This window comes from Trichoderma evansii (genome assembly GCF_050947405.1).
Source record: "Trichoderma evansii strain SZMC 28006 chromosome Unknown GGI43scaffold_1, whole genome shotgun sequence".
Lineage (NCBI taxonomy): Eukaryota > Fungi > Ascomycota > Sordariomycetes > Hypocreales > Hypocreaceae > Trichoderma > Trichoderma evansii.
In genome coordinates this window covers 985,222-1,012,003 of record NW_028145205.1, presented here as the reverse complement: position 1 = coordinate 1,012,003, position 26,782 = coordinate 985,222, and the positions used below count along the sequence as shown (strand labels likewise).

General features: G+C 48.7%; 8 protein-coding genes across 8 annotated transcripts; 4 read left to right on the top strand and 4 right to left on the bottom strand.

The window, feature by feature from the left end:
• The first annotated feature begins 897 nt into the window (after positions 1 to 897).
• Positions 898 to 5,004, top strand: GGI43DRAFT_9099 (HECT-type E3 ubiquitin-protein ligase). The gene is made up of 2 exons (XM_083210496.1): positions 898 to 3,856; positions 3,911 to 5,004. Exons 1-2 carry the CDS (start codon positions 1,180 to 1,182, stop codon positions 4,831 to 4,833), a joined length of 3,600 nt encoding a protein of 1,199 aa, XP_083065959.1. The 5' UTR covers positions 898 to 1,179; the 3' UTR covers positions 4,834 to 5,004.
• Positions 5,005 to 5,087: 83 nt separating this feature from the next.
• GGI43DRAFT_390013 (mitochondrial 54S ribosomal protein mL61) lies at positions 5,088 to 6,191 on the bottom strand. The gene is made up of 3 exons (XM_083204271.1): positions 5,966 to 6,191; positions 5,715 to 5,821; positions 5,088 to 5,643 (listed from the first exon to the last, which is right to left on the bottom strand). The coding sequence occupies exons 1-3, from the start codon at positions 6,002 to 6,004 to the stop codon at positions 5,175 to 5,177; spliced, it is 615 nt and encodes a 204-aa protein (XP_083065958.1). The 5' UTR covers positions 6,005 to 6,191; the 3' UTR covers positions 5,088 to 5,174.
• Positions 6,192 to 6,254: 63 nt separating this feature from the next.
• GGI43DRAFT_390011 (uncharacterized protein) lies at positions 6,255 to 8,710 on the top strand. The gene is made up of 2 exons (XM_083204270.1): positions 6,255 to 6,852; positions 6,910 to 8,710. Exons 1-2 carry the CDS (start codon positions 6,312 to 6,314, stop codon positions 8,565 to 8,567), a joined length of 2,199 nt encoding a protein of 732 aa, XP_083065957.1. The 5' UTR covers positions 6,255 to 6,311; the 3' UTR covers positions 8,568 to 8,710.
• A 1,178-nt stretch (positions 8,711 to 9,888) lies between these two features.
• GGI43DRAFT_9074 (uncharacterized protein) lies at positions 9,889 to 10,751 on the bottom strand. Its single transcript, XM_083210495.1, has one exon. The coding sequence runs from the start codon at positions 10,611 to 10,613 to the stop codon at positions 10,038 to 10,040; it is 576 nt and encodes a 191-aa protein (XP_083065956.1). The 5' UTR covers positions 10,614 to 10,751; the 3' UTR covers positions 9,889 to 10,037.
• Positions 10,752 to 10,853: 102 nt separating this feature from the next.
• On the top strand, positions 10,854 to 12,560 carry GGI43DRAFT_390007 (alpha-soluble NSF attachment protein SEC17). The gene is made up of 4 exons (XM_083204269.1): positions 10,854 to 11,017; positions 11,108 to 11,231; positions 11,360 to 11,672; positions 11,794 to 12,560. The coding sequence occupies exons 1-4, from the start codon at positions 10,988 to 10,990 to the stop codon at positions 12,206 to 12,208; spliced, it is 882 nt and encodes a 293-aa protein (XP_083065955.1). The 5' UTR covers positions 10,854 to 10,987; the 3' UTR covers positions 12,209 to 12,560.
• Positions 12,561 to 13,912: 1,352 nt separating this feature from the next.
• Positions 13,913 to 15,114, bottom strand: GGI43DRAFT_8923 (glucoamylase). Its single transcript, XM_083210469.1, has 2 exons — positions 14,587 to 15,114; positions 13,913 to 14,508 (listed from the first exon to the last, which is right to left on the bottom strand). Exons 1-2 carry the CDS (start codon positions 14,909 to 14,911, stop codon positions 14,090 to 14,092), a joined length of 744 nt encoding a protein of 247 aa, XP_083065954.1. The 5' UTR covers positions 14,912 to 15,114; the 3' UTR covers positions 13,913 to 14,089.
• Positions 15,115 to 17,190: 2,076 nt separating this feature from the next.
• On the top strand, positions 17,191 to 19,670 carry GGI43DRAFT_8971 (U4/U6-U5 snRNP complex subunit SNU66). Its single transcript, XM_083210488.1, has 2 exons — positions 17,191 to 18,192; positions 18,256 to 19,670. The coding sequence occupies exons 1-2, from the start codon at positions 17,385 to 17,387 to the stop codon at positions 19,455 to 19,457; spliced, it is 2,010 nt and encodes a 669-aa protein (XP_083065953.1). The 5' UTR covers positions 17,191 to 17,384; the 3' UTR covers positions 19,458 to 19,670.
• A 330-nt stretch (positions 19,671 to 20,000) lies between these two features.
• Positions 20,001 to 23,455, bottom strand: GGI43DRAFT_389998 (uncharacterized protein). The gene is made up of 3 exons (XM_083204268.1): positions 22,252 to 23,455; positions 21,177 to 22,139; positions 20,001 to 21,039 (listed from the first exon to the last, which is right to left on the bottom strand). The coding sequence occupies exons 1-3, from the start codon at positions 23,048 to 23,050 to the stop codon at positions 20,207 to 20,209; spliced, it is 2,595 nt and encodes an 864-aa protein (XP_083065952.1). The 5' UTR covers positions 23,051 to 23,455; the 3' UTR covers positions 20,001 to 20,206.
• Positions 23,456 to 26,782: the final 3,327 nt, after the last annotated feature.

Here is a 26,782-nt window from a genome sequence, read left to right as displayed (position 1 = left end):
GCAGGATTTTAGTTAAACAGACAGTCAATATAATTTTGCGCTTTACGGAGCACTTATGGGCAACTGAGTTACATATAGCTGCGTGACATCACGAGCGAATCATAGCACATGGTAGAATTCCAGTTGCTAGTAAAAGTCTAACAGAGGACCCGTAGAGACATTGAGAGGCCAATTGCAGCTAGCCAGTGTGTAACAGCCTGCTCCAGAAAAAGACAAAGGTTAAGCAGATTTTGTAGAGTTGCATATCAAAAACTCCTTTTGAAGGTCCGAACGCAGATTAGCTTTATCGGCCGCATGAATGATGGAAGAAGACGCGGACTAGCCCACCAGGAGTGCTGAAATTGAATTTGGGGGCTGCAGCGGCACTTTTAGCCTTTAATGTCGGATCAGGCAAGAGCACGGCGCTAGAACCCGCTAAGCGTCCGGAGTCTCAGAATGGCGTCAGGGGCCAGCCGGTATTTGATAGGCGCTGGAGGAAACAAAGTTCTGAGGAGCACCTCGATCATGGGTTTTGCGGAGCAGCCTTGGGCCTTCACCTCTTCATGCTGCTTTCTTTGTGTCCTCTCCATGTCCAATTTGCCCATGTCTGGGACAGGGATGGCAATGTCCAATAATGACGAATCCACGCTTGAATCCATTGTCGTTTAATCTGCTTTGCTCGTGCGTCTAATTGGGCCAAGCACGTGCGCCTAAATCTTCAAGTCCCCGGCATTTCGACATCATCGTCGTCCAGCAGAAAATATAGACTTCAACCCCCCTGTCGATCCAGCCATCAGCTCGCCGCCACGAACAGCGCTCGTACTGACGATTGCTTCTCGACAAAAGCCATAGTCCATCAGCCACTAGCTTGCTATTTCTCGACATCCAGCCAGTGACGTCTCCATAAATCGCTTCATCAAACCAAAGGGGGGCGAGCCTCCCTAGGGCCCCTGGTCCTCATCATCGACCATCCCTGTGCGCTGTGCTTCATTGTTGTATGAAGCACAGCTGCTAGTGCTTGTACTCGTATGCCTGGCGCACCACTTGTACTTGGCTGTTTGTATTCCTCATCATACATCGACGCCTTCTGCCTTCTTCATGCTCAGATGCGACTGCCGCTGTCCTTCGCAGCAGCCAGAAGTAGGAGCATCGCATCTTAGATCTTGGACTTAGACGCTGGACGCCTCAGCAACCGCAGACATGGCTCCCCCAGTTCCTGCTGTCACTGCCCGACGCGGGTCTGAGTTTACGCCTCGAAACGAGACCGACATCATCAGCCGACTCCATTCAGAGGCTCTCGATACACCCACTTCGTTGAGCGGACGACTTGGCATCTCCAAGACCACCCACGCGCGTGCGAAACCCGACTACAGCTCGTCTGACTCCGACGCCGAATCTTCGCAGAATCGCGGCCGCAAACCAAAACACTCTCGCTCCATGAGCAATCCATTCCCGTCGCTCTTCAGCAGCCGCAAGAGGCAAGGCTCGGCATCAAAGCCCTCCATCGACGTGGACAAGGCGAACGTAGGCGCTGCTCCAAACAAGCAGGTGAATACGCATAGGAGAGGAAGTCCTGCCAGGAGCAGGGACTTTGCCACTGGCAACTGCATGACATGTGCTTCTCTTGTAAAGTGGCCAAAAGAGTTGAAGGTCTTCAAATGTACCATTTGTATGACCATCAATGACTTGGTTCCGATTAGTGTTGATAGTCAAGGCTCGAGGCAGCGCCATGACAGAAGTCCAGGGCCATCAAGCTCAAGACAACCGCCAGTTTCTCCGGGTATAGCACCAATACAAAGCCCCAGGGCGGGTTCTTTTGGGCATCTTATTCTACCTATCTCTCTCGACCAAACCAAGCATCTAGCCAGGCAAAATCTGCGATCATATGTTCTCAGGAGGCTTCGTAACATGTCTGACGAAGTTGCAACTAATCAGACTTGCGACGATCAGCCTTCACATCAAGATCGACTCCATCCGGATCTTGCTGTACGAACCCGCGGGCCGCTGGAAATTCCTCAGGGAAGGAAGGGTTCAATCACCAATTATACCTTCAGTGAGGACCCAACGCTACACCACGGCGCCTCAAATAACAATTCTCCGATTGCTATGTCTAGATCATATCCTTCCTCTCCCTCCGAGCAGCCTGGCCAGAGAGTCCCGCCACCAAATAGAAATCATGCCGGCTCACGCTTACGAGATCGGTCTGCCGGCCAGATTGATGACCCTAGAAAGATATTCAAACCACTAGAAGATTACATTACGAGCTGTTTTAGTAATTTTGAATGCGTTAATTCTTCTTTTTCCACCCAACATCCTCGGTATGCCTCGAGATCCACAAGCGATACTCCTCGGCGGCCCTCAGTCCCCTTCAAAGATCCGCGGCAACCCACGCCGATAAAGAGTGCGCCTCGTAGGCCATCTCAGATGGAGGTTGACTCTCCTATATTTGACTTGGATCCAAAGCTGCTATTGCTTGGCGACGTTGCGGAAAATGGGCTGTGGTGGACTGGGCAGGACGCCATGGCTCCTAAGAAATCTACTAAAGAGGAGCCAGCTCATGTTCACCGGCCACCTCCGCTGACAAAATCACCACTGCTCAATTGGGCCGATATTGATGAGTGGTATTCAATTGTGAACAATGCTGCAGAGGGCTGGTTCAAAATCTTTGAAGAAGTCTCAGGAGATCTTTCTCTGGGACATCTTGCTGAACAGGAGCTTCTTGCTATTGAGCAGGATGTCCTCAAAGGACAGGCTCATCTTCAGCGAGTGCTACTTAAAGTTACTGAAAACTTGCTCAAAAGACCTGGGCGTCCAATTAAAGATTCAATGGATCTACGATTCCTTCTAATAATCATGGAGAATCCATCCCTCTATGCGGAGAATGAAAATTTTCATGGAGTACTTCAGTTAGAAGTAAGCAAGTCTATGCGATCGAGACCAACGGCATCGAAAGATTCTTTGGGAAACTCTGGTCCCATATCAGGACAACACTCTGGTATCATCAAACGAATAGTGGGATTAATCTCGAATTCCTCGGTAGATTGTCAGAACCAGGTGGTAACGTGGCTGGCTAGATACCATGCCTCGCGCTTTATCAAAGTGAAAGAACTTGTATCAGGATTTTTGTCGTACAGGATGATTCGACAAAGCGAGAAGAAGCAAGCTGACCAGTCGGTGGATTTAACGGCCGGACTTATACCACAAATGCCATCTGGCCGACATGGCGGCGCGTCTCTTCATGATGCGATAGGCGGTCCTAGGACTGCGAAGAAGCCTAAAGAGCCAATCAAAAAGATATCCTACTCAGACGATTGGCAAATTAAAGCCGCATCTCGCGTTCTTTCTCTCTTGTTTTCTGCAAATAACGTTTTTCCCACTCGTCGCGGGGAAGACACTCATTCTAATGGCACAGTCACTGGGAATGGGACCGGCCGTGTTGCCGGTCACTTTCTGCCGCCCACTGATTTTTACAATTCTATGATAGACTACGCCGACCTTGTCGACGACTTTGAGTCTTGGGAGTCTAAGAGAAGCAAATTTTCTTTTTGCCAATATCCCTTCCTTTTGAGTATATGGGCCAAGACCCACATCTTGGAGCATGATGCCCGTCGGCAAATGCAGAGCAAGGCCCGAGATGCTTTCTTTGACAGCATTATGACCCGAAGAAACATTAACCAATACTTGTTTCTTGATATCCGCCGAGACTGCCTCGTTGATGATAGCTTAACAGCAGTAAGCAGCGTCATTGGCAGTGGTGGTGAAGATCTAAAGAAAGGTCTACGCATTTCATTTCAGGGAGAGGAAGGAATTGACGCCGGCGGCCTTCGTAAAGAATGGTTCTTGCTCCTCATCCGTGAAGTGTTCAACCCCGACTATGGTGAGATTCCCTTGCATACAGTTGGTTAATTTCTTTAATCTAACTCAGATATAGGAATGTTTTTATATGACGATGACTCTCAATATTGCTACTTCAACCCTAACTCGTTCGAACCTTCTGACCAGTTCTTCTTGGTTGGTGTTGTCATGGGTTTGGCTATTTACAATTCTACTATTTTGGATGTTGCTCTGCCTCCATTTGCGTTCAGAAAACTTCTTGCATCGGCTCCTTCTCTTGCTGGAACAATTCCACAGCAACATAAGCCGGTGATGAGATACACATTGGATGATTTATCTGAATATCGTCCGCGGTTAGCGAACGGTTTAAGACAACTCTTAGCCTTTGATGGAGATGTCGAAGAGACGTTTTTCTTAGACTTTGTCATTGAAACAGATAAATATGGCTCCAAGGTGCAAGTGCCTCTCTGCCCTGGGGGCGAAAACAAACCTGTGACGAATGAAAATCGGCGAGAATATGTCGATCTTTATGTGCGATACGTGCTTGACACAGCAGTCAAGCGACAGTTTGAGCCCTTCAAGAGAGGTTTCTACACGGTTTGTGGTGGCAATGCCTTTTCTCTGTTCCGGCCCGAAGAAATTGAACTTCTTATCAGGGGCTCGGATGAGTCCCTAGATATTGCGTCTCTGAGAGCCGTAGCAGAATATGATAACTGGGAGAGCAAAACCCCTGATGAAACAGAGCCGGTTGTTGGTTGGTTCTGGGAGACGTTCCAACAGGCTACTCCGAGTGATCAGCGCAAGCTGCTGACATTTATCACCGGTAGCGACCGCATACCAGCGATGGGGGCTGCTTCTCTAACGATCAAGCTGTCTTGTCTAGGCGACGACTGTGGGAGGTACCCCATTGCCAGAACGTGTTTCAATATGCTGTCGCTCTGGCTTTACGACTCGAAGGAAAAATTGGAGTCTATGCTATGGAGAGCCGTTCATGAAAGCGAAGGGTTCGGTCTCAAATAAGCTGTTAACAATCATTGCCGACTTAGCACAGCTGCGGTGTTGTACGTTGGGAAATAACATCTATAGCTCTGAAGTTGCAAATCAGCATGGAGTAGACTAATACTCCAGTTCCAAGTGTCTATTATTGGCACGGAGTAGAGTAGCTTTTGGGCATCACGTAGTATACCATTGGGTTATGTTTTTGTATCTTAGCCACGGCGAGCGTCTGCGATACTTTTGGGGATTTTAGCATATGTCATTATTTTATATCCGGCCCATAGGTCTTTTTTTCCTGGACGATACACATTGCCATATACTCAAAAATGCTTATCGTACAATTGTCTAACTTGAATCTTTTTTTTTTATGCCTCCTCTTGCTCTGCCATGCCACCCGCAGCTCTTGCTCGCTTCAGCATATCCTCTTCCTTCTTCTTCTCCAGTCTCAGCTGTCGTACACGCTCACGGTCGACGTCAGCATTCTTCCGTAGTGTCTCGAGGGACTGCATCTCGGCAATCTCCTCGTTTGTGGGCTGCAGAGGAACAGCGCGGGTCTCGGCCATGAAGAACTCGAGGATGTGTGATGAGTGCTTGTTGGTCATGTCGATGTGCACGACGCGCTCGTCCGCGGTGGGGGGTTGCGCCTTGGAGAGGTTCGTGCGAGATGATGAGGGCTGGGCGAGGGGTTCGGAAGAAGCGGCGGCTGAGGAGTCGGATTTGCGGAGGTAGATGGACATGGTCGGGGGGAGTTGGTTCTGGTCGTGGCGGTTGACGATCATGGGAATGGAGGGGTTGTGGTATTTCAGGCGGGGGAGATATTCTTTCCAGAATTTCCTATTGAATAGCAAATTAGCCATTGTGTTAGAGTGGTAGATATCGTGGGGAGAGATGCGAATGGCACGAACCTAGCTCCCATGTGGCCGCCCTTCAAGGTGATGCCGAAGTCCATGTGTATCCGGGTGACCTCTGAGGGGAGGATAGCTGCGCCGGGACCGCATTTTATGTTAATGAGCTGTGTGAATGAAGTTGTAAGTCGGAGATCGTAATCAGAGTGGCAGTAGCAGGAGGGTTTTATATATATTTCATACTTTCTATAATAGCTCTTGGTCAGCCAACGATGCTGCTACGGTATAAATGATGAAATTCAGAATGTTACCTTTCGAAGCAGGTTTAACCGCTCTCCTAATGACCTCATTTTGATCTGTGTCTTTGCGCCTCGACAATTGCGAGGACTCAATTACTGACAGGGATTGGTGCGCAGCAATTATCGCAACTCTCTATCAATCTGCATGCAATATCGTCCCAGAGCATATTCCCACTTCAAGAAAATCGCACCCGTTGGAGTTTGGCGGGCCGGCTAATCATCCGGCGCTCTCTTTCTTTTTTTTTCATGGTGGGGTGACCACGCGACAGTGGGGGACTGCACTGTCACTCACTGAGTTTATAGAAGCTCATTTTTAGAAGGGTCACTTTTTCAGAAAAAAAATCTCGATCTGAGATTTATGATCCACGAATTTTTTTCAGCGAGGATGCATAGGGCTCTTGCGGGACGTCTGCTTAGGCAGACATTGAGAGTAGGCGAGGCTGTGCCTTCAGCAGGAGTGCCGCTATACTTGTGTCCTGCAGTTGTAGGTCTATCAAGCAGGCTTTCATGTATAAGTCTAGGAGCTGCAGTGAAGGTTTCTCAACGACGAACAAACCATACCGAAACTATCGCCAGCAGTAATGAATCGATAACTCCACCATCCAAACTTCCAGATTCACCACCAAAACCGGTGCGAAGATTGCCATTGACGTGCTCTGGATGTGGCGCATTTACGCAAACTGAAGATCCAGAACAGCTGGGATATCTGGATGTTTCTAAGAAGAGAGTGAGAGAATGGATGAATCCTCCCACACGGCATCAAACTCCTTTGGAAGGTGATGAAGATAAGGTTGTCAACGAGACACTCGGATCTTTAGATCAGAGCAGGTTAAAGGAACTTGGTCTAGATCCTGCCATGCTTATGGAAGGTGGCGAGCCAGAGACTGAGACCAAGAACAGTACGTTAACACTTGAGCTTCAGGTTTAAATGTGGTTTCATGCTAACTTCTGTACAGTAACATCACATCATAAAGCACCTGTTTGCGACCGCTGCCATGATTTGATACATCACAGTACCAAAGGCGACACTGCAAAGGTTGCAATGTACCATCCAACAGTCGAGTCTCTGCGTGAGACCATTGAAGAGTCGCCTCATAAATATAATCACATCTACCATGTCATTGATGCTGCCGATTTCCCCATGTCTCTCATTCCGAGGCTTAATGTGCTGTTGGGAGACGTTCCGCTACGCACGCGCAATCGAAGGTCTCGAGCGGGCAAGTTTCAACATGATCGCAAGACTGAGATGAGCTTCATTATTACCAGGAGCGACCTTTTAGGCCCAACAAAAGAGATGGTAGACGCCATGATGCCCTATCTGAAAGATGTTTTGCGCCAGGCTTTAGGCAGAGTTGGTGAGCGGGTCCGCCTGGGAAACGTCAGGTGCGTCAGCGCGAGAAGGGGGTGGTGGACAACAACAGTAAAGGAAGATGTCTGGAACCGCGGCGGTGCTGGATGGATGGTGGGAAAAGTCAATGTAGGAAAAAGCCAGCTCTTTGAAGCCATCTATCCAAAGGGGAGGATGACCGAAAAGCCCGAGCGAACCAGTGTATCGACAAACTCGAAGAAAGCCGCCAGCTCAACAACGGATGAGAACACTTTGGAAAGCGACGAAGACCTGGCGACAATCAATCTGGGATCTCTCCTTCCACCTGCCCAACCAGCCAAGAATTATCCAGATATGCCCATTGTCTCATCTCTTCCTGGAACAACTGCGTCTCCTATCCGCATTCCCTTCGGCAACGGCAAAGGAGAACTCATAGATCTGCCGGGATTGGCGCGCAGCGATCTTGAGTTATACGTTAAAGAGGAACATAGGCAGTCGATTATCATGAAAAAGCGCATTGTTCCTGAGCAGATCACTGTCAAACCTGGAAGTTCCATAATCCTTGGCGGAGGACTGATTCGAATCACGCCACGAACGCCAGACATGATTTTCCTAATGTATAATTTCACGCCACTCCACGAGCATCTTACGAGCACGGATAAGGCCATCGAATTCCAAAATCAGACTCGTCAATCCATCGGCCTTGAAAATATTACACTGACTGATATTGGAGAAAAGATGAAGCATGCTGGTACATTCAAACTTGAACACGACGTAACCAAAAAGAGGGCTGGGCCATTGACCCGAAAGAACGCCATTGGTCTGAGTGTTGATACGCTACCGTTCCGTGTGCTATCTGTAGACATACTCATCGAGGGCGTCGGATATGTTGAGATTGTTGCCCAAGTTCGCAAGCGACATTTGGAGCGCATAATTGCATCTCAAAATGCGCCTCAGGAAGTCGCACAAGAGACAAGACCCAAGGCGACGCCCAAGGATACGAACGACCCCTTTGCGGATATGTACAACATGAGGAGGGATATATCTGCCAATAACAAGGCTGCGGAGCCCAAAGTGCAACTGCAGCCTGAAGAATCGCCCGAGTGGCCGGCCGTTGATGTCTACTCTCCTCTGGGCAAATTCGTTGGGTCAAGAAAGCCAATTAACGGGTGGCTGAACAACAAGCCACGAGAGACTGCGGAGCAGAACAAAAGCCGACCGAGGAGAAGCATGAAGGGGGCAAAGAAGCTGGAAAAGAAGCGAAGGGGCGAGCACCAAGCTGCGTAATTTGGTGTCAAATGCCGGAAATGCGTGTAAGAATATCACTACTATTGTACAATATCATTATGAGGAATGTATCATCATATGACCACATCCAAATACCACTGAATACATAGACATAGATAGCAATACAAACTGACATAGAAGAATATGTAAAATTATATAACTAAAAACCTACCTAGCGAGCAACTGCCGATTATAGTACATGTGCCTAGGTAGCCTTATTGGTCCTTTTTAGCGATACTTTCCAGGATTCCGGGCATCAGTGACGCCACCTGACTAAAGCGTGTTGGGAAAGCCGCGGGGGGCAACTTACCTGTTCCTAGCTCTTTTTTTTTCCGCCGATGACATCTATACAAACAAACTCTCGTCACAAGACATCCCTTTTCCACTCTCTCCCGACCCCTCCACGCAAAAGATCTCTTTGTTTCGCATAATAACGCAGAAGGATTTTATGCGATCATCCTCACTTTTGCTTGCGTGTTACTGATAGACCCGCTGCAAACTACCAAGCAAGAAAGAACTAGATTTCTTACAAAACTTTGCGCCATGTCGCAGTCGCAAGAGCGCGCCGCGCAGGCGCCAACAGCGTCGCAAACAACCACACATACAACTCCACCAGAGACAGCACAGAGTGCGCCGAGAGTGCTGCGGCTAAGAGGGGGGAATACTTCAAACGGAAGATCAGTGCAGTGGGCAGAGGACGTGGTTGACAACGAAGGACTGGGGAGGAAAACCTCGAAAGGTACGTTGCAGGAGATTTCTGACTCTTGATGCCCAAAGCTGTATCATATGATTTCTTCATTAGTGGTATCATTTGAGCAGAATGCTACACCTATATAAAGCTGGAGATGAAGCTAACAGTACTTGTTCGCATAGTGTGCTGCATATACCACCGACCCAAGGGAGTCGATGAGTCCAGCGACGAATCTTCGTCGGACTCTTCATCTTCAGACTCAGATTCCGACTCTGAACCAGAAAGGAAACGGAAAGTCGGCGGTGAAAAAGACGACTGCGGTCACAATCATGATCATGAGCACAACCACAGCCACAGACGTGGCAGGAGAACGAATGGCAAGAAGAAGCGGGCACCAAGTCCCAACGCCTACGAAAAGATACCCAAACAGAAGCCGAGAGATACAAATCAAGAAGTATCCAAGTAGCGTGCGATTCAACCATTCAGATGACTACGCCACAGCTGGATTAGAGTAGAAGGATTGGATTTTCTAAACAGGTTCATGAAGTATACGGTTTTCTTCTTTTTGTTTAAGGATTGATATTAGCATGGATTGCGGGGCTCGCAGAAAAATTGTTTCAAGAGAACATGGGGAAATTCGTTTATTGCTTGTCATCAAGGGTATCATTGCAGGAGAGAAAAATACTGGGCGGGCTGGGACAAGTATAGCCAAGCATGTGTCGAAATATATACCAGGGGGCTGAAAACGCCCTGCCCTACGAAAAAAAAAAAAAGTTTATTCAAGGTTCCCCAGCCTCAGCCTTCTTCCCACTCTCAACAACAAAATACTTTCCAGCTTTCCTTGACGCCGTAGCCAAGGCATCCCAGTTTTCCGCATCAGACTGGATCTGTTCCTTGACCCTACGAGGCCGTTGATAGTGCCCCACGAGGGCCTCTTTGGCCAACGTATCCTTTAGATCGTCCAAACCAATAGTATTTTCTCTAACTGCAGCTTCTGTCTCATCCCTAATGGCCCGAAGAGGTTCCACTCCTTTAGTATCGACTCTCTGTACAGCCCGCGCGAATTGCAGCTGGCTCTGGAGAGTCTCAATCATGGATTGCTCTTCAGCAGGGGATTTGGGTAACGGAAGAGCTGATAGACGCAGGAGATGATGAAGCTGAGCAGGAGTGATGGTTTCCGGCGACTCAGTATGTGTTTGAGACGGGAGTAGAGAGCTCACCGACCAGGTTGGCTTGGAGAGGATGTCTTGAGCAGTTGAAGATGGCGAGGCTTTTGATGATAGAGGAGATGAGAAGATTATTGGACGAAGACGAAGACCAAGGCTCTTCCTAAGGCATCTGGAGCAGAGTGACATTGTATCGATTGACTATAGCGCAGAGCCGTACCCAGGAAATATGAAATAAGCTTCTAGAAGTTGAGGATCTGCCGGCATGAATGATTCAGTGAGTGGCGTGTATAATGTATAAAGGTACAATTTTGTCGATGTGCCGATCCAGGTGTCAAAATCGGCTTAGGCCAAATCCGGCCTTATCCGGCACCAGCTGCTTCAGGTGCTTCGCCCCCCACCTCAGCAGCGTCATAGGCTCCAGGTCACGCCTAACAGGCGCTGTGGCAGTTACTAAACTCCAATGAGCGCATCGCCTTTCTTACCACGATTTCATCTTACTATATCAAGCGCTTCTCCTCCACACAGCTTTGATACTCTCTGCACACAGAATCCTCGACATCATGGAAGACCCCCAGGCTCTACTCCAACAGGTGCGCATCTCTTTCTTATCCCCCAACTTGCAGCGATCCAGGAAGCTGGCAGAGAAGCCGCTGGGCTTAACTAACGTTCCTACTTAACAGGCCGAGAAGCTCGTATCGAAGGGCAGCGGTGGCTGGAGCTTCCTTGGCGGCTCAGACGACAAATTCTGGGATGCTGCCCGACTATTCAAGGAGGCAGCTCAGGCGTACGAGCGACAGGGTCAAAGTATGCATCTACCTTGTTCCTCCATTCTCCCCTCCAAAGAGCTCCTCTATGAGATCATCAAGGATCTGTTTCAGAGCAGCCCTCTTACGCAATCACTCACATGGACTAACCCTTGGGTCCTCTTTCAGATATCGAGGCCGGCAAGACATATGAACGAGCCGCCGCAGTACGAGAGAAGAACCTCAAAGAACTGGGCGACGCTGCCGACAGCTACGTCGAGGCCTCCGATGCCTACCGAAGAGATGATCCCGAGGCGGCGATCCGATGCCGAGAAAGGGCCTTTGCCCTGATCCAGCAGTCCACCAGCGAGAGCAAGCAGACGAGGCTGTCCAGAGTCAAGGAGATCCTTGGTCAGATTTATGAGCATGACCTAAAGGACTTGAAGAGGGCGCGTGAGTCCTACAAGGAGGCTGCTGAGCGACTACCAAAGGCCAGAGAACTGTGCGTCTTTCCCCTCTCCAGCATGAAAACATGGCCCCTTTTGTATTTGAGGACAGTGTTTCTGTTAAATACGCTGTACTGAGTTCACGATTAAACTAACTATTGCGCTTCTCTCCTCTAGGAATGCCAACAAGCTATTCACCCAATACGCCGATCTCGCCGCCCTGGATGAGGACTACTACGTCGCCATCGAAACCTACGACCGCATCATCAACTCCATGATCGGCAACCAGACCATGAAATGGAGTCTCTCTACCTACTGCTTCAAGGCTGGCGTCTGCCACCTCGCCACCGGCGACCTGGTCGGCACCCGCCGCGCCGTGGAGGGCTACCGCCAAAAGGACGTCGAGTTCTCATCCCAGTACAAGTACAAGCTGATTGAGGACCTGTGCGGCGCCATCGAGGCCCACGACCAGGATCAGTTTGGCGAGCTTCTGTTCCAATTTGATCGCACGAGCAGGCTGGAGCCCTGGATGACGGCCATCCTGATCAAGGTGAAGAATGCCATTGAGGCCCCCGATGATGAGTTTGCGTAAAGGGAGTTAGTGAAGAAATGATATAAATTTGAAATTCAATGGAAGGAGAGAGAGAAGAATGCAGCGTTCAATAAGAGGAAATCACCAAGCAAAGGAGGGTTTTGGCTTCATGGGCAACTTGTCTGGCTTTAACTAATCAGGATGTACACGTGTTGTTTATCTGTTCGTTCTTTTTTTGGTTCGTCATTACATATACTCGTGGCCATTAACCACAAGCCACAAGTCTTCATTCGACCTAACAAATCAAAACAACAACGGAAACGAAGACTCTTTTCTTTAATTTTTGGGGAAGACTGCGCACACACACACACATTATCAAGACACCTCTCGTTCACACAGACTAAAGCAAGGGATTCATAAAATATTTGGAAATAATGCTATTCCTTTATCATATATTCGTCTCTCTTGGGATCATAAAAAGAGCTAAAGCTTAAAAAAATTAATATACACACACTTGCAAGCGTGATTGACAATCTGCCATTTCTTTCCCCTTCCTCCCTTTTCTACCTATCATTAGTTCATTATGATTGCCAGGTATCCTCCTTAACAACTGCGGTGACACAAGGCACTGCAGGGACAGTGTAGGTGTGGTTGGGGTCGGCCTCCCAGGTCACAGAGCCATCTGAGCCAACGTTGATGTACTTGTACTCGACGACGGCACCGGCCGGGAGGTTGACAGGTCCAATCCACAGAGGGTGGTTGGTAGCATAGTTGACGGCATTCAAAGCAACACCGGCGCTGGTGCTCCAGTTGCCCAGGGCCTGGACGTCACCAACGACCTTGATAGTCTGGCCAGGGACGGTGGTGGCAAGCTCGTGGAAGGTGACAGCCACGGAAGTTGGGGTAGCGCATGCAATGGGTGTGAAAGTGGTGCTAGAACCTGCAGTCTTGGGAGTCTGGGACGCAGGGAATGACGTGGCTGTGGGACTTGAGTAGGATCCAGCCACCGTGGTGCCGGAGCAAGTCGAGGGAACGGTGTTGGCACCGCTGCTGACCCATGAAGGGGGGACAACGCCAGCGCGACGGGAGGCGGCAGTCAAGAAGGAGGCGTACGACCAGGTCAGGTGAACGGCGGAGAGAGGAGTGCCGGTGTTCTTGTCGAACTGCTCGGAGAGAGAACCATCAGAGGGGACGTACTTGGCCGCCTCGCTGACGAATCCATCAGCGTAGGTGGAGACGGCGTTGATGATGCTGGTGAAAGTAGATGAGCTGCTGGCGTATGTTCCGGCCGTCACGCTAGGGACGAGCTCTTGGAAGAAAGCCAGAGAGGTGGAGGTGACGGTGATGGAGCCAGTCTGCTTCCAGACGTACAGAGCGTCGTACAGCTGCTCAGCAACAGCAAAGGTAGAAAGGTACCATGGGTTTCCGTTGAAGTAGACGTCTTCTGGGTATCTGCCAACGGCAACAGCAGTGCCAGCAGGGATGCCTGAGTTAACGCCATAGATGGAGCGGAAAGAGTCGACATAGACCTTCAAGTTTGAGAGAGCCTTGTCACTGCAGGGCTGGAATGTGGCAGCATCGCAGCCAATGCTGGGATCGAATGTGTGAATAGATGTGAGAATGGAGTTAGAGTCCTTTCCAGATCTACCATCGTTGCTGTTGACTACGACAACTAGTGTTAGCATTCCATTTCGGAATTAAGATTGATTCGCATTGATAGCTTACTGTTGGAGATGATGTATCCAGAGGGAGACCAGAACTTCTGGAGGAAACAGAGGATCTGAGGAGCAACAGTGGAATAGCTGCTGCCTGACTGGCCAAGGGTAGCGGCAAGAGTAGCACCCTCAACAAGTGCTCGGTGCTGGTTAGCTGTAGTAAAGAATGAGCTTCCATCGACTTCCTCCCACAGGTCAAATCCAGTTTGGTTCCTAAAAGTCAGGGTTAGCAACGAACCAGCGCACAGGGGGCAAGAGAACAAGCAATCACTAACCAGTACTGGGCAACGTAGTTGAGATCATTTTTCACAATGGGCCAAATGATGTTCGACACTGTCGATTGGTAGTTGTTGTTAATGAGCCACTTTGAATAACCAATCAAGGCAATGGCTCGAAGAGCTGGACCATCACGCTGCGGGCGGCCCCAGTTGCCAGTGAACTGGCTCAGAGTCAGCTCGAACTTGGGTTCGCCAAGGCCAGAGCCGTCCGAGAGGGAACCAGATGGGTTTGAGATGCCCTGGAGAGTGACCTGGGCAGTAATGTACTGCTCGATGCGGCGCTGCAGGCCAGCATCGTAGCTCTGAGTGAACCGGTCAACAAGGCTCTTAAAGACGAGAGCACTGTCTCGAGTCCACATGTAGAAGTCTTTTGATTATATCCGTGTTAGTGCATTTTCTATATAAATGGTGTATACGATAAATATATAATGCAAAAGAAGCTTACAGTCTGGGTCAGTGGTGCTTGGCGACGCAACTACAGCACCAATCGATGTGCCAAAAGCACGACATCCATCAGGACCAACATTGCAAATCAGATTGTTTAAGGCAATAGGAGTTTCAGTGTTGATGAAGTCAGTCACAGCTCGCTTTGTGATGTCGGATGCAGATCCAGGTCTTCCCAAGACCTTCTGGACAGCAACCGAGCCGAGCAAGACGGCTGTCGACAAGACATGCATGATGGGCGGAATGAATGAGGCGTGCGAGGAGACGTTGAGAGAAAGTGCTGACGCTGAGTGGCTCGCAGCCAGATCCATGGCGAACGCGGGCATCTTCACTATATAGTCGAGAGTCTGGAGAGAACTTTTGCAGTATACTATAGCAAACGGCTTCGTTTATGCCGTGCCTCGCCCAGTGGAATCAGTCGTCCAATGAGAAGCAGCTGTTTGATCGCAGAGTATCCCGCAAAGACCACCGTCAATGCTCAGTTTCTTCAGACTCGGACCGACAAAGGGTCTACAGGGCCAAAGTGGATGTGCGGATCTCCCCCATGGGGTACTGAGGGCCGGAAGACTATACAAAGGGCCGATTCTTCTCCGGACCCAAGTGCCGCAGTTCGCGGTGCAACCGTTTCCCGTTTGGGGGAGAAAGAAGAGCCGAGCAGCCTGGTGGGTAGCGGCTGAAGGTTGTGGTGGTGGGATATTCAGCTCTCCTCTGCCAGCCTCTTTCTCTTCGATTTCAGCTCCTCTCGTCAACGATGATGCTACAGAAAGAACAGAACTGCGTCGCTGGCATAGGGGCCGTCATCCTTTTTCTACCATCTCGCCACTCCGGGATCAGCTCCTGGCCGGTGAGATCCGACGAGTCGGCGATGCGGTCAACGGCAGATGGGCAGCTGATCTGATGCTCTGCCAGGCTGGAGCCGGGGCCAATCATGCCCAGACGCTGCTGCTCTGCCTGGGCCAAGCCGGCCAGCGTGACGAGTTAGACTCAGATGCCGGGATGTGTCAGGCGAATGGGCTGGCAACGCGTCATTAGTCACGCTGTCAGGAGAGCATGCGCAGCTAAGGAGAGGGAGAGGGGAGGGGCCGAGTAAGGAGGCAGCGTCCTATCAAGGCACCGGCCCAGCACTCTGAAAGCTTCTGAACGCCAAAACGCTACCAACAAACACATCACATCTCACCCCAGGGGCTGGACTGCTCCGCATCTCCAAGGTGCTCCCCCGTGGGGCAAATCCTGGACCATGTTCGTCTCGTTCGGGCTATGAGGCGCAAGGCTTGCCAGGTTCCCGCCCGCCGCTCATCCACTACCGCCTTTAGCCTCCGGTGCTAGCCCTCCTACCCTAGATCAACCGGAACATTTGCATTTCTTGTCGCCGGAACTTTTGCAGTCTTGCATTAGCTACACGTGCTTTGCAGCTTACGAGAGGAGAAAAGATGGGCGCAGAGGAAATGAAGAAAAATTTTCAACCGTTCGATGTAGTCCATTATGCGATTTAGTTTGGGTGTGGCGAAGTGATGCCGAGTCGGCGCTATTACTCGAGCTTCTGGAGGAGCTGAGCTGGGTGTGTTTCACAAGCAGCCGAGGGCTCGTGATGACAGCTGTAATCTTGACTAAATGCATATGCAGGTTGGACTGCCAAGCACGTGCTGCAGAACAGGATGAGAAGGCAAAAAAGAACGTGGACGAATGAAAATGGAAGAAAAAGTAGAACAGAGGTCGAAGGACGTGACTGACTGTGACAGCATAAGTCGTCACCGCCTAGGTAGGTACGAATACGGAGAACGTGCATAGAATGCCCGAGCAGGGTCTCGGCATCGAGTTTCACATGCATAAACAAATAGATGATGTACCTGTAATCACTTTCACAGGTACGCCACGCTTTGACGGGCATTCCGCCGTGGGGGGACTTCTGACATCTGCCTAATTGTCAAGGATTGACATCATCGGAACTCTCACAGAATCCAGGAGGCTGCCTGTACAGCACCCTCCTAAATAATCACGAGGCATACATGGAGAGTAAGCAAACGATTTTCCCATCTGCCCCGCTGACAAGGAATCGCATTTTGCTTTCCGAGTTCGTCGGGGTAATTTCGTAGATATTATACGGCCCGAGTAACACAATTAATCATGGTTTGCCCCGAGCCGCTAAACAGAGTAGCATCATGGGGTCAGAAGGCTCCGAGATGAGGCTCAACAGCCGTCTACAGAAATGTCTACAGATAATCTAGTACTATTGCGAGTGGTGAGATGTAGGCAGCCCATGGTTTTCCTCAACCTCATCGGCCGACGGCCTTGGAAAAAAGGTTCGGAATATGGGGCCCTCGGGTCCTCCAGCCACAACACTCAAGCCATCTTGCGACAGCGAATGAGGCAGCCAAAGGTCGAATTCTTCTTGGACCTGTCGATAGGATGATTGACACCATAGCAAGTTGATGGCTCCATAGAGTTATCGAGCTGCAAAGCAGTCGACCCTGACGCGTGAACGCAGAGGACCGCAGAGCACAGATCCGTGTATGTGAAGAAGAAAAGAAGCCTGTGAAGAAAATTTCACGATAGAGCCTTATATGGAGTTGCGATAAGATTGGGTGGTGGAGAATATCACGTGATAGAGCCACTGGAACTATATCGGCTAAAATACCTGCACGCTAAGTGACGACAAGTTTAGCAGCCAGGCTGCGGTGGAGCAACCGGGTACCACTATCCCGTACCTAACTAGACGGTGTTTGAGACTCGCTTTCTTTCTTGCATGTTCGCGACGACCTTACCAACTCCTATCCTGTCTCGCATCAACATCAAGCAACCATGGACGCGGCAACAATCGAAGAGACAAATCGTATCCGGATATCGCTGGGCATGAAGCCTTTGCCGGTACCCGGAGCTGAAGTATCGCATCAAGCTTCAACGTCGGACGACGAAGAGCCTGGAAGCACCGTCGAGAGTCGCCAAGCCCAGGCGTATGACAACTACAAGAGGGTGCAGGACGAAGAAGCCGCCAAGAAACGACGCGAAGAGAAGGCCGCCGCCGTACGAAAAGCCCGTGAAAAGGCCCAACGATTTGCTCTTTTAGAGGGGAAGGGACTCGGTGAAGAAGGTCAAAGCAGCGATCTTGATGCAAAAGCGTGGTTGACGGGGCAGAAGAAGCGACAGAAGAAAATTGACAAAGCGAGGAAACTAGAAGAAGAGCTTGCTGCAGCAGAGGCAGAAGCAGCGGCAGCCATACAATACACCTCCAAAGATCTCGCTGGCATCAAAGTTGCTCACGATTCAACATCCTTTTTGGACGGAGATGAACAAATTCTTACTTTGAAGGATACGACGATTGACCAGAATGAGGAAGAGGGGGATGAGCTCGAGAATCTGGGTATCAGAGAACAAGAGAAGCTCACTGAAAGATTAGACCTCAAGAAGAAGCTGAAAGGCTACAACCCCAATGATTATGATGATGGCGAGGGCACCATCCTGGCACAGTATGACGAAGAGATTAATGGCAAAAAAGCAAAGAGGTTCACTCTTGATGACGACGGAGCTATCGCTGAACTGTCAGATATCCTGAATCAGCCAGAAAGGAAAGGGAAGAAGATTCAATCAATAAGTCTCGATGATATCGTCGGTATGTTGAAAAACAAAAGACCCAAAAGTTTTACTACTGAAATGATTGCTGACAAAACGCTAGATGATGCTGCACCTTCATCAGACTATCTTGCCGCTTCAGAAATCAAAGTGAAGAAGCCCAAGAAAAAGAAGGGAAGCAAGGGCACGAGGCAAAAGCAACTTGATGAAGATGACATATTCCCCTTAGAACCTGCGCCTGTGGACACTGGTTCCATGGATGTTGATTCCAAGGATTCATCTCTGACTAAGAAGCGAAAGGTTACATCTACTGATAACTTTGCCGATGACGACGACCTTCAAGCGTCGCTGGCAATCCAAAGAAAAAATGCCTTAAAGAAGCGCAAAAAGACACGACCTGAAGATATTGCAAGACAACTTAAAGAAGATGACGAGGCACCAGAGGAGATCCAAAACGGTGGTCTTGTGATTGGCGAGATTTCCGAATTTGTTGCCGGCCTGAGCAAGCCAGACGATGAAGATCGCCAAGCCAGGAAGCAAAAACAGATCACAAAAAGCCCTGAAGCGGAAGAAGATCGGGATATGGGCGATGGAGATGGCGATGGAGATGAAGACCAAGACCATGAAATGGATGAATACGCAGCAGAGATTGCGGCGCATCAAGAAGAAGAAGAAGAAGTAGAAGAAGAAGAGAAGAATAATATCAAGCAAGAGGAGGAAGACGATGCAGGTATTGAAGATGAAAAGATGGTTGGTACCGGAATGGGCGCAGCTTTGGCACTGCTTCGAGAACGAGGACTCCTCGAGTCCCAGGAGAAGGCTGGAAGCTATGAAGACTTCATTGCTCGTGAAGAATTCCTTTCAAGGAAGAGAGCCCTGGAAGGTGAATTGGACGAACAGACTCGACAACAGAGAGAGCGTGACAGAATGAGCGGCAGATTGGATCGCATGTCTGTTCGAGAAAGAGAAGAGTGGGCTCGACAGCAAAACACCCACCGCGACCACCAGCAGTCGAAGAAGATGGCTGAGCTCTTCAACGCGGGCTACAAGCCAAACATTGAGCTGAAGTATGTCGATGATCACGGCCGATTATTAGACCGGAAGGAAGCCTTCAAGCATCTCAGTCACCAGTTCCACGGAAAGGGTAGCGGCAAGGGCAAGACTGAGAAGCGTCTCAAGAAGATTGACGACGAAAAGAGGCGCGAAGCACAGAGCATGTTTGACGCAAGCGAAAGCGCTGGTATGAATCTGGCAACGGCGCAGCAGCTGAAGAAGCGCAGGGAAGCAGGCGTACGGCTCGGCTAAAGTTTCAGTATAAAGACGACTCGGGTTGAAGGAACACTACTTATTTTTTTTTTTTTTTTCATTTGCGAAAATTGTCTAACCACAGCCTCAACATATCTTATTAATGAATACCGCTTGTTGGCTTTATTAGGGGAAATTGATTATAAACAAAGGTGCTTATTCCTTTTCTTGTTCTGTTCTCTCTCTCTTGATTCAAGTGTTTTATCCCTTGCTGACAATGTTAGAGTCGGTATCGACATGGTGTACCTACTCCAGGTTCGTCACTTTGATCCGATCCCCTTCTCCCATTGCTCAGCGTGATGATGCCAGCCAGATTTATTGCAACGTGATGCTCTATTCTGTCCAGTAACATGCTTCTTAGGAAGTATCGTCGTACATAGTAGATATCCGTATCAGCGTAGAGCTTCTTAGCGTATTTGTATGTGATGGCTGTTGAGCGAAGAAGAGTTCCTACCAGGATTAGATGTAGCGCATTGCCAAAATCTGGTGATAAATATACTCATTCAATTTTGCATTCTTTCAAAAATTCACGTCACTGCCTACTTGCAAACGGATTTTATGTATTCAACTTGAGAAATCTCTGTGTATCCCGTATATATATTGCTTGTAGAAAAAATTCAACCTGTATACCAAAGCAATACTTGCTAATCAAATAAAAAGTCCAAGATAGATATCAAACGCTGCTCCAAATAAAACCCAAAACAATATCATATAGTTAAAAGAACGAATGAACGAAAGAAATGTACCGTCTATATCCTGACCCTAGCTCCAATCCCCCGTCCTTCGTAATGGACGGTCTCTATCCAATTTCCTATTCTCAGTCTCGCGTCTGCCGAGGCATCCAGCTTCAATGAGCCGTCCATGGCATCGATCAGTTTATCATAGCCGATGCTATCCGCCGACCATGTAACTGGGAGTCGTGGAGTCTCTGTCACACCTGGAGGCACATCGAACGGCTCATCATAGAGGATATGGCCAACAGGTTCTGTATGGTTGTAATATGCTGTAGCGTTTATCATCTCAATATGTATGGTGTTTTGCTTTAGTGGCGATGCCAGATCGAAAGAGGCCGTAGAAGAGAAAATATGAAAGACGGCATCTCTCACAAAGTTTTTACCCTGGCTACTGCCGTGCTTCTTGTCTCCCGGAAGTTTGATTCGGGGTGTTGGCAGCGTGATGTTGAACTTGGAGAGAGCGTCGCCGATGATGGGCAGTCTTGGAATACTGCCCTGATGAGTCTTGAATGTCAATGTTGTGTTTTGGCCCGAAAGATAGTCGGATAATAATTTCGCGGCGGCCTTGTGGCTTTTCTCGCCGCCAAGAGATACCGGATCCCAAGTCGCGGATACGGCCAGATTTGTGTTATTGCCCAATTGTACGTCAAGATTGCTGACTGTGACTTCTCCGATTATGAGCTCTTTGTTGTAGACGTGAACAGTTGCAAAAGGAATAAAGGCTGTGTAAGGTGTAGGATTTGTTATATTGACTGATGCCTGCATGTGAACAGCATGTTTCGTTGTATTAAGAATGACCAGATTGTAGACGTGTGGGTCAAGTTTCGTAAGAGATTTACCAGGAAGCTCTGTTCCATTTAGTTAGCAGAGCTGTCCTTGGGCATCTTGTGAGGTGAATCATAAGCGTACTTTCGATAGTTCAAAAGACGCGTTATGACACCATCACAAGCGAGCCACGCAATAAATTACCAAGGCGAGGACAAACGTTTTACTGGAATCTTGCCCTTTGCGGGGACATCTCTGAGAACCAGATCTCCAAGCACCGTTGAAACCTTGATATCGACAAGAGACTCAACATCAAGCAGAAGATCCTCATCGCCGAGTAAAAGCTGTCCCATGACATCACTGAAGACATCGCTATCAGTAATGTCGAGGGGCACATCGGTGATCCTGGACGTGATTTCAAGCTCCGGTTGGCCGTTTTCAGGGTTGTTCGTCTTGCTGGACTTGGCCTTTTGCCACTGTTGCACATTCAGTTCGCCAAATTTCTTGCCTTCGTAAAAAATGTTACCGTTGGCCCGGAGACTGTTGACACTGATATCCACATTCAGTTCAGAGGGAAGTACGGCGAGAACCTGAATCGTCCCAGACACACGAGCTTTTGAGTCGGGATCATTAGGATCCGCAAAAGGACTTGGAAGCTTGAAGTCGACATCTGTAAGAGAAAGATTTCGAATCGCATCATCGAACGATGATCCTGGGAAGCTGATCGGAACGGTGACACTGCTAAGGAAGGACCTGATCCACTCTGGAACATCTGACTCGTTGGAGTTCTGGCCTCGGACAAAGACTTGAGCGTCTTCACCGTTCATGTAATGCTTGAAAAAGTTGTCCAGCGGTGACATTTTGGTGAGAGGACAAGCCTGGGTAAGCTCTTCCGATAGATCGTTGATAACGCCAGCGGCATCAACCGTAACATTAGCATGCGGCTCCACATCGATTGGCTGGGTAATGGCAGTGGCGATCATGATATGGGGTTCGGATGGATCACAATTGGGAACGAGGATATCAAATGCAAGTTGTGGAACAGTGAGGCCAATTGGATAGTCGTTGTATGCGACGATTGATGCGTTCGCACCAACGGCCATCCGTCCTCCATCACCAATAGGAACGTCATGGATGTTGAGACGGTCTATGTTGTATTCGGGTAAAGATGGGATTTCCTTGGCTATAATGGAATTAGCAAAAATTGCAACACAAGAATATAAATGAAAAGATTGTTCAGATTATTGTTTTTTCTCCAAAATACAATGCAGCAAAGGTGCGGTAGAGAGATTGACCTTCAAAGACCATGGACTCGACCACATCGTGAGTTCCAAGAGGTAAAATGCCTGTTTTGATACGAAGTGCAGCCGAACCGGTCACCTTGACCTGTTGAAGCTTGCCATCTATCCATTCATTCACAATTTGGCGAAGGCTTTCGGCGTCTCCGGGGCTGAGGTCTGCCACAAAGTCCAGCACAGTAGTTTGAGCATCAACCAAATTGATCGTCAATGGCGGCACAACAGCAGAGCCCAGGAGAGCATTGTCGTAATTGGGCAAACGTACGCTAACGTTTGTCTCTTCGGTATCGAGGGTTCTGACGATGCTGGTTGCTAATCTGCCGAGGCGTCTTGCAGTGTCATCTTGAACTCGAGCGCCGTCCAGCTTGAAATTGGCTTGAATCCGCACACGGACGCTATCCGGAGTGAGAGATTCGAGAGATAAACCAGTTGGTTCGATAACGGCGGCAGTCTCAGCGTAAGTCTTGATGGCGGGAGGAACGAGGAAACCCAAGACCATGACCACCACAGTGAGGGCGGCCAAGATTGCAATGGCTATAATTGAGGGCCATCGTAGGCGGCTTTCTGACTTTTTCGGAGACTGATTTAAGCTGTCACTTTCGCCATCTTCACTCTCTTGACCATGGTTGGCATCAGAAAGCAATGGCGAAGCTTCAGTGACTGGTCCACGCTCGGATTCCGACGAGAGCAAAGGAGACGTCTCCGATGCCTCCGGCGGCTCATTGTCGAGTGTTGAGGCATCGGCAGAACGAGAATTTGGTTTTAAGAAGCTAACCACGACCCGGAAATCAGGCATGGCGGGCCTCGGAGTTGGGCGATGGCGTGAAGACTGCAGCAAGATGCGTCCCCTGGCGAGACGTCACCTCCCACTGAAGGCTGAATAGGCTGTATGTAGCGGCTGCCGTAAGCGTATAGCTGCAAAGAGTGGAGGATGCTCCAGACTGCGGAGATGGTCGCTGCTGCAAGACAAGCTTTCCGGATTCGCCAAGATGGGTTGGAATGGTAATAACGGCTTGGGTTGAAGGTGGAAGTTGTTGTCGTCACGACTGAGTGACAGGAGTGGGCCATTGGGTATCGGCGCGGCACGAGTACGGGGACAGCACGTGGACAGTCGATGTGATTGGCTCATTGGGGTCACACTTGCTTAGTAACGCCTCTTCAGTCCCCTTAAAGAGATGATGGAGTACCGAGTACCTGCGCAGGGGCCGTTTCTGCCACCCAACGTGCCGCCACCTGTGCTAAAATTAGTGCAGGCACCACTCATTTGTAGTGGCACGGAGTACTCCGTACCTGGTCTCAGATTCCTGCTTGGGGTGCTAACCAAATTAAGCTAGTCAGGTCTCGTACCTCAGTCGAGATGCTTTGGGAGCTCTGTTGAGGGATGCTCCATAATTATATCTTCCTAGCCAATAGATAAAGCGTGTGTATACCTCAACTGAGGGGTGCTCCGCAAAATAAATAGTTGCAGCCAATAGATAACAAAGGAGCACCCCTTAGTTGAACACCTCTAGCGCACTTGATTCTGTTCAAAAAGTAGAGCACCCCTCGGGTGAACAACCAGGGCACCCCTCAGTTGAGATATGAACACCACATTAAGCCTGATAAGGCACTTTACCTGAGGGATGCTTTATAAGATCTTATTGGCTAATCCTGATAAATAAAATGGAGCACCCCTCAGTTGAGGTACGGTCTCATAAAGCAGTTATACCTTAACCAAGGGGTGCTGTGACTGCTCAGTCATGATGTGTTTTCGTTTTTATAAAGTGCATTAATCGAATAATAACAATGGGGCAATTCTCGACTCAAGCTTTTTTTCAGCTTGAACTTTTATATTATTATAATACAACTCTTATTAAACAAGTTCGTATCTTGCTAACCTGGCTACGGTAGCCAACTAACAGAGTGGAGCATCCCTCGACTGAGCTCGAAAGGCATCCCTCACTTGAGGTACGGAGCATCCCGAGCAAGGTGCTATATCAGGGCTAATTGGACAATTAAAATTGGAGCACCCCTCGACTGAGATACCGTGCAAAGTACAGTCTCTCGAATCTCGCCGGGAAATAATATCTGCAGAACTTGAGTGGACGGGTGCTTCATAGAATAGTTATTACTAGCCAATTAATAGCATAACTAGATGAAGAGCCTCTTGACTGAGCTCTAGAATGACTGAGATACGCGGTTGTAATAGAGGTACTGGATGTAATCAGAGTAGGAAAGATTGTAGAAGTAATAGTAGCCGCTGAAAACAAGTTGTTTAAATATTATAGCTTACAGTAAAATATGTGCTTAATAATAGAGCTGTGTGCTTATGGTTATAATATTCTTTATGGTATTTTTTTGCTTCCGAATTGACAGCCCATTAAGCAAGGAAAACTTGCAAAGGCTGAACTGAGGGTGCTCCATTGAAATTGTATTGTCAGCTAATTATTAAAAAAAAAAAAAAAAGATAAGATGGAACATCCTTTGACGGAGCTCCGGGGGCCTCTCGATCGAGGAAACACGCACTCTATATTGAAGAACAAGTTGGAAGACATGTTCCACCCACATCATAGATACCAAGCTAGCGATCAGAGTAAATTGGCGGTAGATGAATTTATCGCCTCCCTGCGGATAAACAATTTCGGAAATCATCTTTACTACTCTATGCTTACCTGCTTCACCTGGCACTTATAGGTATGTGGCTTTAAACCTGCCTCTTTACAGTTAGTGCGGTGATGCTATCGCCCAAGTGGTATGCATTGCATTTTCTGTTCTTAGTAATGTGTCGTGCTAGCCTAGACGCTATGAATATTCTCTCGACGCTTCCGAAGCCATACGAGTAACACACTACAGGGGCCGCTCCATGGGCTGCCTCAATGCTGCTCACTTCGTCTGAGAGCTTCCAACCGCGTGATTGGAGGAATCATGTAGCCGCGAAAACGCAAGACCTAAAACAGTAGGGTAGAAAATAGTCTTGGCAATAACCATATCTCTGCCCTTAAATGACGAGCGTAATATCTCCGGCGGCCAGCAAGGCGCCAAGAATATCCCCAGCTTCCTCTTTAGGCAATCTCAACTAGCGCATGCTCCTATTTGTAGAACTATATGTTTACGGCTTGCTGTTCATCAGGCAGGACCCCATGTTTACAAGTCCACAGGCAGCCCACTGTATGCTCAGCCGTTATGGATAATTTATGCCTACCTAATTGATTACTGATGGAATAGTCTAGGTCGCAAGCAGTGAAGAGCCGTCGATGCCGGGTCCTCCCTTTGGTTTTAGCCTTGGAGCCGGAGCTGCGGTATAATGACCCATTATTCTCACGTATAATAAATATGTAACAGGCACTGCTATTGTTGATCGCTTCGTCCGACATTTATCTCGTAGAACTTGATCAGGCTCAGCGTTAATAATGCTGCGACATCACTAAGGCGCTACGCGGTACACTAAACTTAAATTTTACTCTACTTTCATGGTTACTTTAGTGGGTCCCATGGCATTACTCGCTATTCTCTCTCTTCTAGGGAGTTGTAAGGCAACAGAAGTGACAAACTATCACAATTTTGCGTCTCGAGGCCTCCTGTCAGAGGACTTCCAATCCCAAAGGGGAAATTGCAAGGCTCTCTTAAAATCCTGTTCCCAGATGCTCGCGTAGATGCTCGCGTAGATGCATTGCAGCCAAGAGAGCCAAGACATGCACATCTACTCCGTACTAAACCCGCTGCTATATGCCCAAAGCAAATAATTTGTAATCTGCAGAACTTGCTCAAATACCGAATATGAGGAATTCAGGATACACGGTGTAACTTGAATCACGATTTCGTGTGCGGGTTCCAAATGTAGCAGCCGGCAAGCCCGTAGCCAATTTTTCACCACATGATATGGAAAGTTTACGTATGACGCCCGTGAGATGGCCTGTTAAACATTATAGGAAACTTGGAAGTGAGATATGGCGAGTTCGACAGACAGCCCGACTGATAGTACTTAGATTTGATTTTCCAGAATGGCTTTTGGAATTTAATCCACCAGTCACAGCTCAGCCTAACCCACGCCCAACCCACGCCATTTAGACCTCTCCTGCCCAGTTTGGCACTTGGGAACCATTAGCTGGTTAAGCATAGAGATCCACCGAGATCCATCCGAGAAACAAGGTTGCAATCCGCTCGATCCCCAGGGGCACAATTAAACTTGATTGGCCAGTCTACCAAGAAACACTCTTTAACTGAACGGCATTTCTTTCTCCGTATTGATGACAAGCTATTCGAAAGCAATTATGGTCGTTCCGAATGAACCAAATTCTTGAATTTAGTGGTGCATAATCGTGCTTGAATACCAATATCGTATCGATGTAGCTGCAAGAAATGGTAAGGCACGCTACTCCTCGGCATCTGTAGACTAACAGACAGGGCCAAATCAATAGTGTTGTGCGCTTGCTTTATCCGACGGAAAACGTGGAAAGACATAAATATAAGTAGCCACGGCTCCGTCGATCATTTTGTTCGAAATCTCCATCTCCACCAACCCAATCAACTCAGTCTCAAGCTTTATACA

Excerpts from the sequence above, each read along its gene's own strand:
- GGI43DRAFT_9099 (XM_083210496.1), top strand. The coding sequence starts at position 1,180 with ATGGCTCCCCCAGTTCCTGCTGTCACTGCCCGACGCGGGTCTGAGTTT. Across the intron at positions 3,857-3,910 it reads AGTGTTCAACCCCGACTATG|GAATGTTTTTATATGACGAT; the intron begins GTGAGATTCCCT and ends ACTCAGATATAG.
- GGI43DRAFT_390013 (XM_083204271.1), bottom strand. The coding sequence starts at position 6,004 with ATGAGGTCATTAGGAGAGCGGTTAAACCTGCTTCGAAAG. Across the intron at positions 5,822-5,965 it reads GGTTAAACCTGCTTCGAAAG|CTCATTAACATAAAATGCGG; the intron begins GTAACATTCTGA and ends TCATTCACACAG. Across the intron at positions 5,644-5,714 it reads GGCGGCCACATGGGAGCTAG|GAAATTCTGGAAAGAATATC; the intron begins GTTCGTGCCATT and ends GCTATTCAATAG.
- GGI43DRAFT_390011 (XM_083204270.1), top strand. The coding sequence starts at position 6,312 with ATGATCCACGAATTTTTTTCAGCGAGGATGCATAGGGCTCTTGCGGGA. Across the intron at positions 6,853-6,909 it reads AGAGACTGAGACCAAGAACA|TAACATCACATCATAAAGCA; the intron begins GTACGTTAACAC and ends ACTTCTGTACAG.
- GGI43DRAFT_9074 (XM_083210495.1), bottom strand. The coding sequence starts at position 10,613 with ATGTCACTCTGCTCCAGATGCCTTAGGAAGAGCCTTGGTCTTCGTCTT.
- GGI43DRAFT_390007 (XM_083204269.1), top strand. The coding sequence starts at position 10,988 with ATGGAAGACCCCCAGGCTCTACTCCAACAG. Across the intron at positions 11,018-11,107 it reads CCCAGGCTCTACTCCAACAG|GCCGAGAAGCTCGTATCGAA; the intron begins GTGCGCATCTCT and ends CCTACTTAACAG. Across the intron at positions 11,232-11,359 it reads GTACGAGCGACAGGGTCAAA|ATATCGAGGCCGGCAAGACA; the intron begins GTATGCATCTAC and ends GTCCTCTTTCAG.
- GGI43DRAFT_8923 (XM_083210469.1), bottom strand. The coding sequence starts at position 14,911 with ATGCCCGCGTTCGCCATGGATCTGGCTGCGAGCCACTCAGCGTCAGCA. Across the intron at positions 14,509-14,586 it reads AAGCACCACTGACCCAGACT|ACTTCTACATGTGGACTCGA; the intron begins GTAAGCTTCTTT and ends TATAATCAAAAG.
- GGI43DRAFT_8971 (XM_083210488.1), top strand. The coding sequence starts at position 17,385 with ATGGACGCGGCAACAATCGAAGAGACAAATCGTATCCGGATATCGCTG. Across the intron at positions 18,193-18,255 it reads AAGTCTCGATGATATCGTCG|ATGATGCTGCACCTTCATCA; the intron begins GTATGTTGAAAA and ends ACAAAACGCTAG.
- GGI43DRAFT_389998 (XM_083204268.1), bottom strand. The coding sequence starts at position 23,050 with ATGCCTGATTTCCGGGTCGTGGTTAGCTTCTTAAAACCAAATTCTCGT. Across the intron at positions 22,140-22,251 it reads CGAGTCCATGGTCTTTGAAG|CCAAGGAAATCCCATCTTTA; the intron begins GTCAATCTCTCT and ends ATTCCATTATAG. Across the intron at positions 21,040-21,176 it reads GGGCAAGATTCCAGTAAAAC|AGCTTCCTGGTAAATCTCTT; the intron begins GTTTGTCCTCGC and ends TAAATGGAACAG.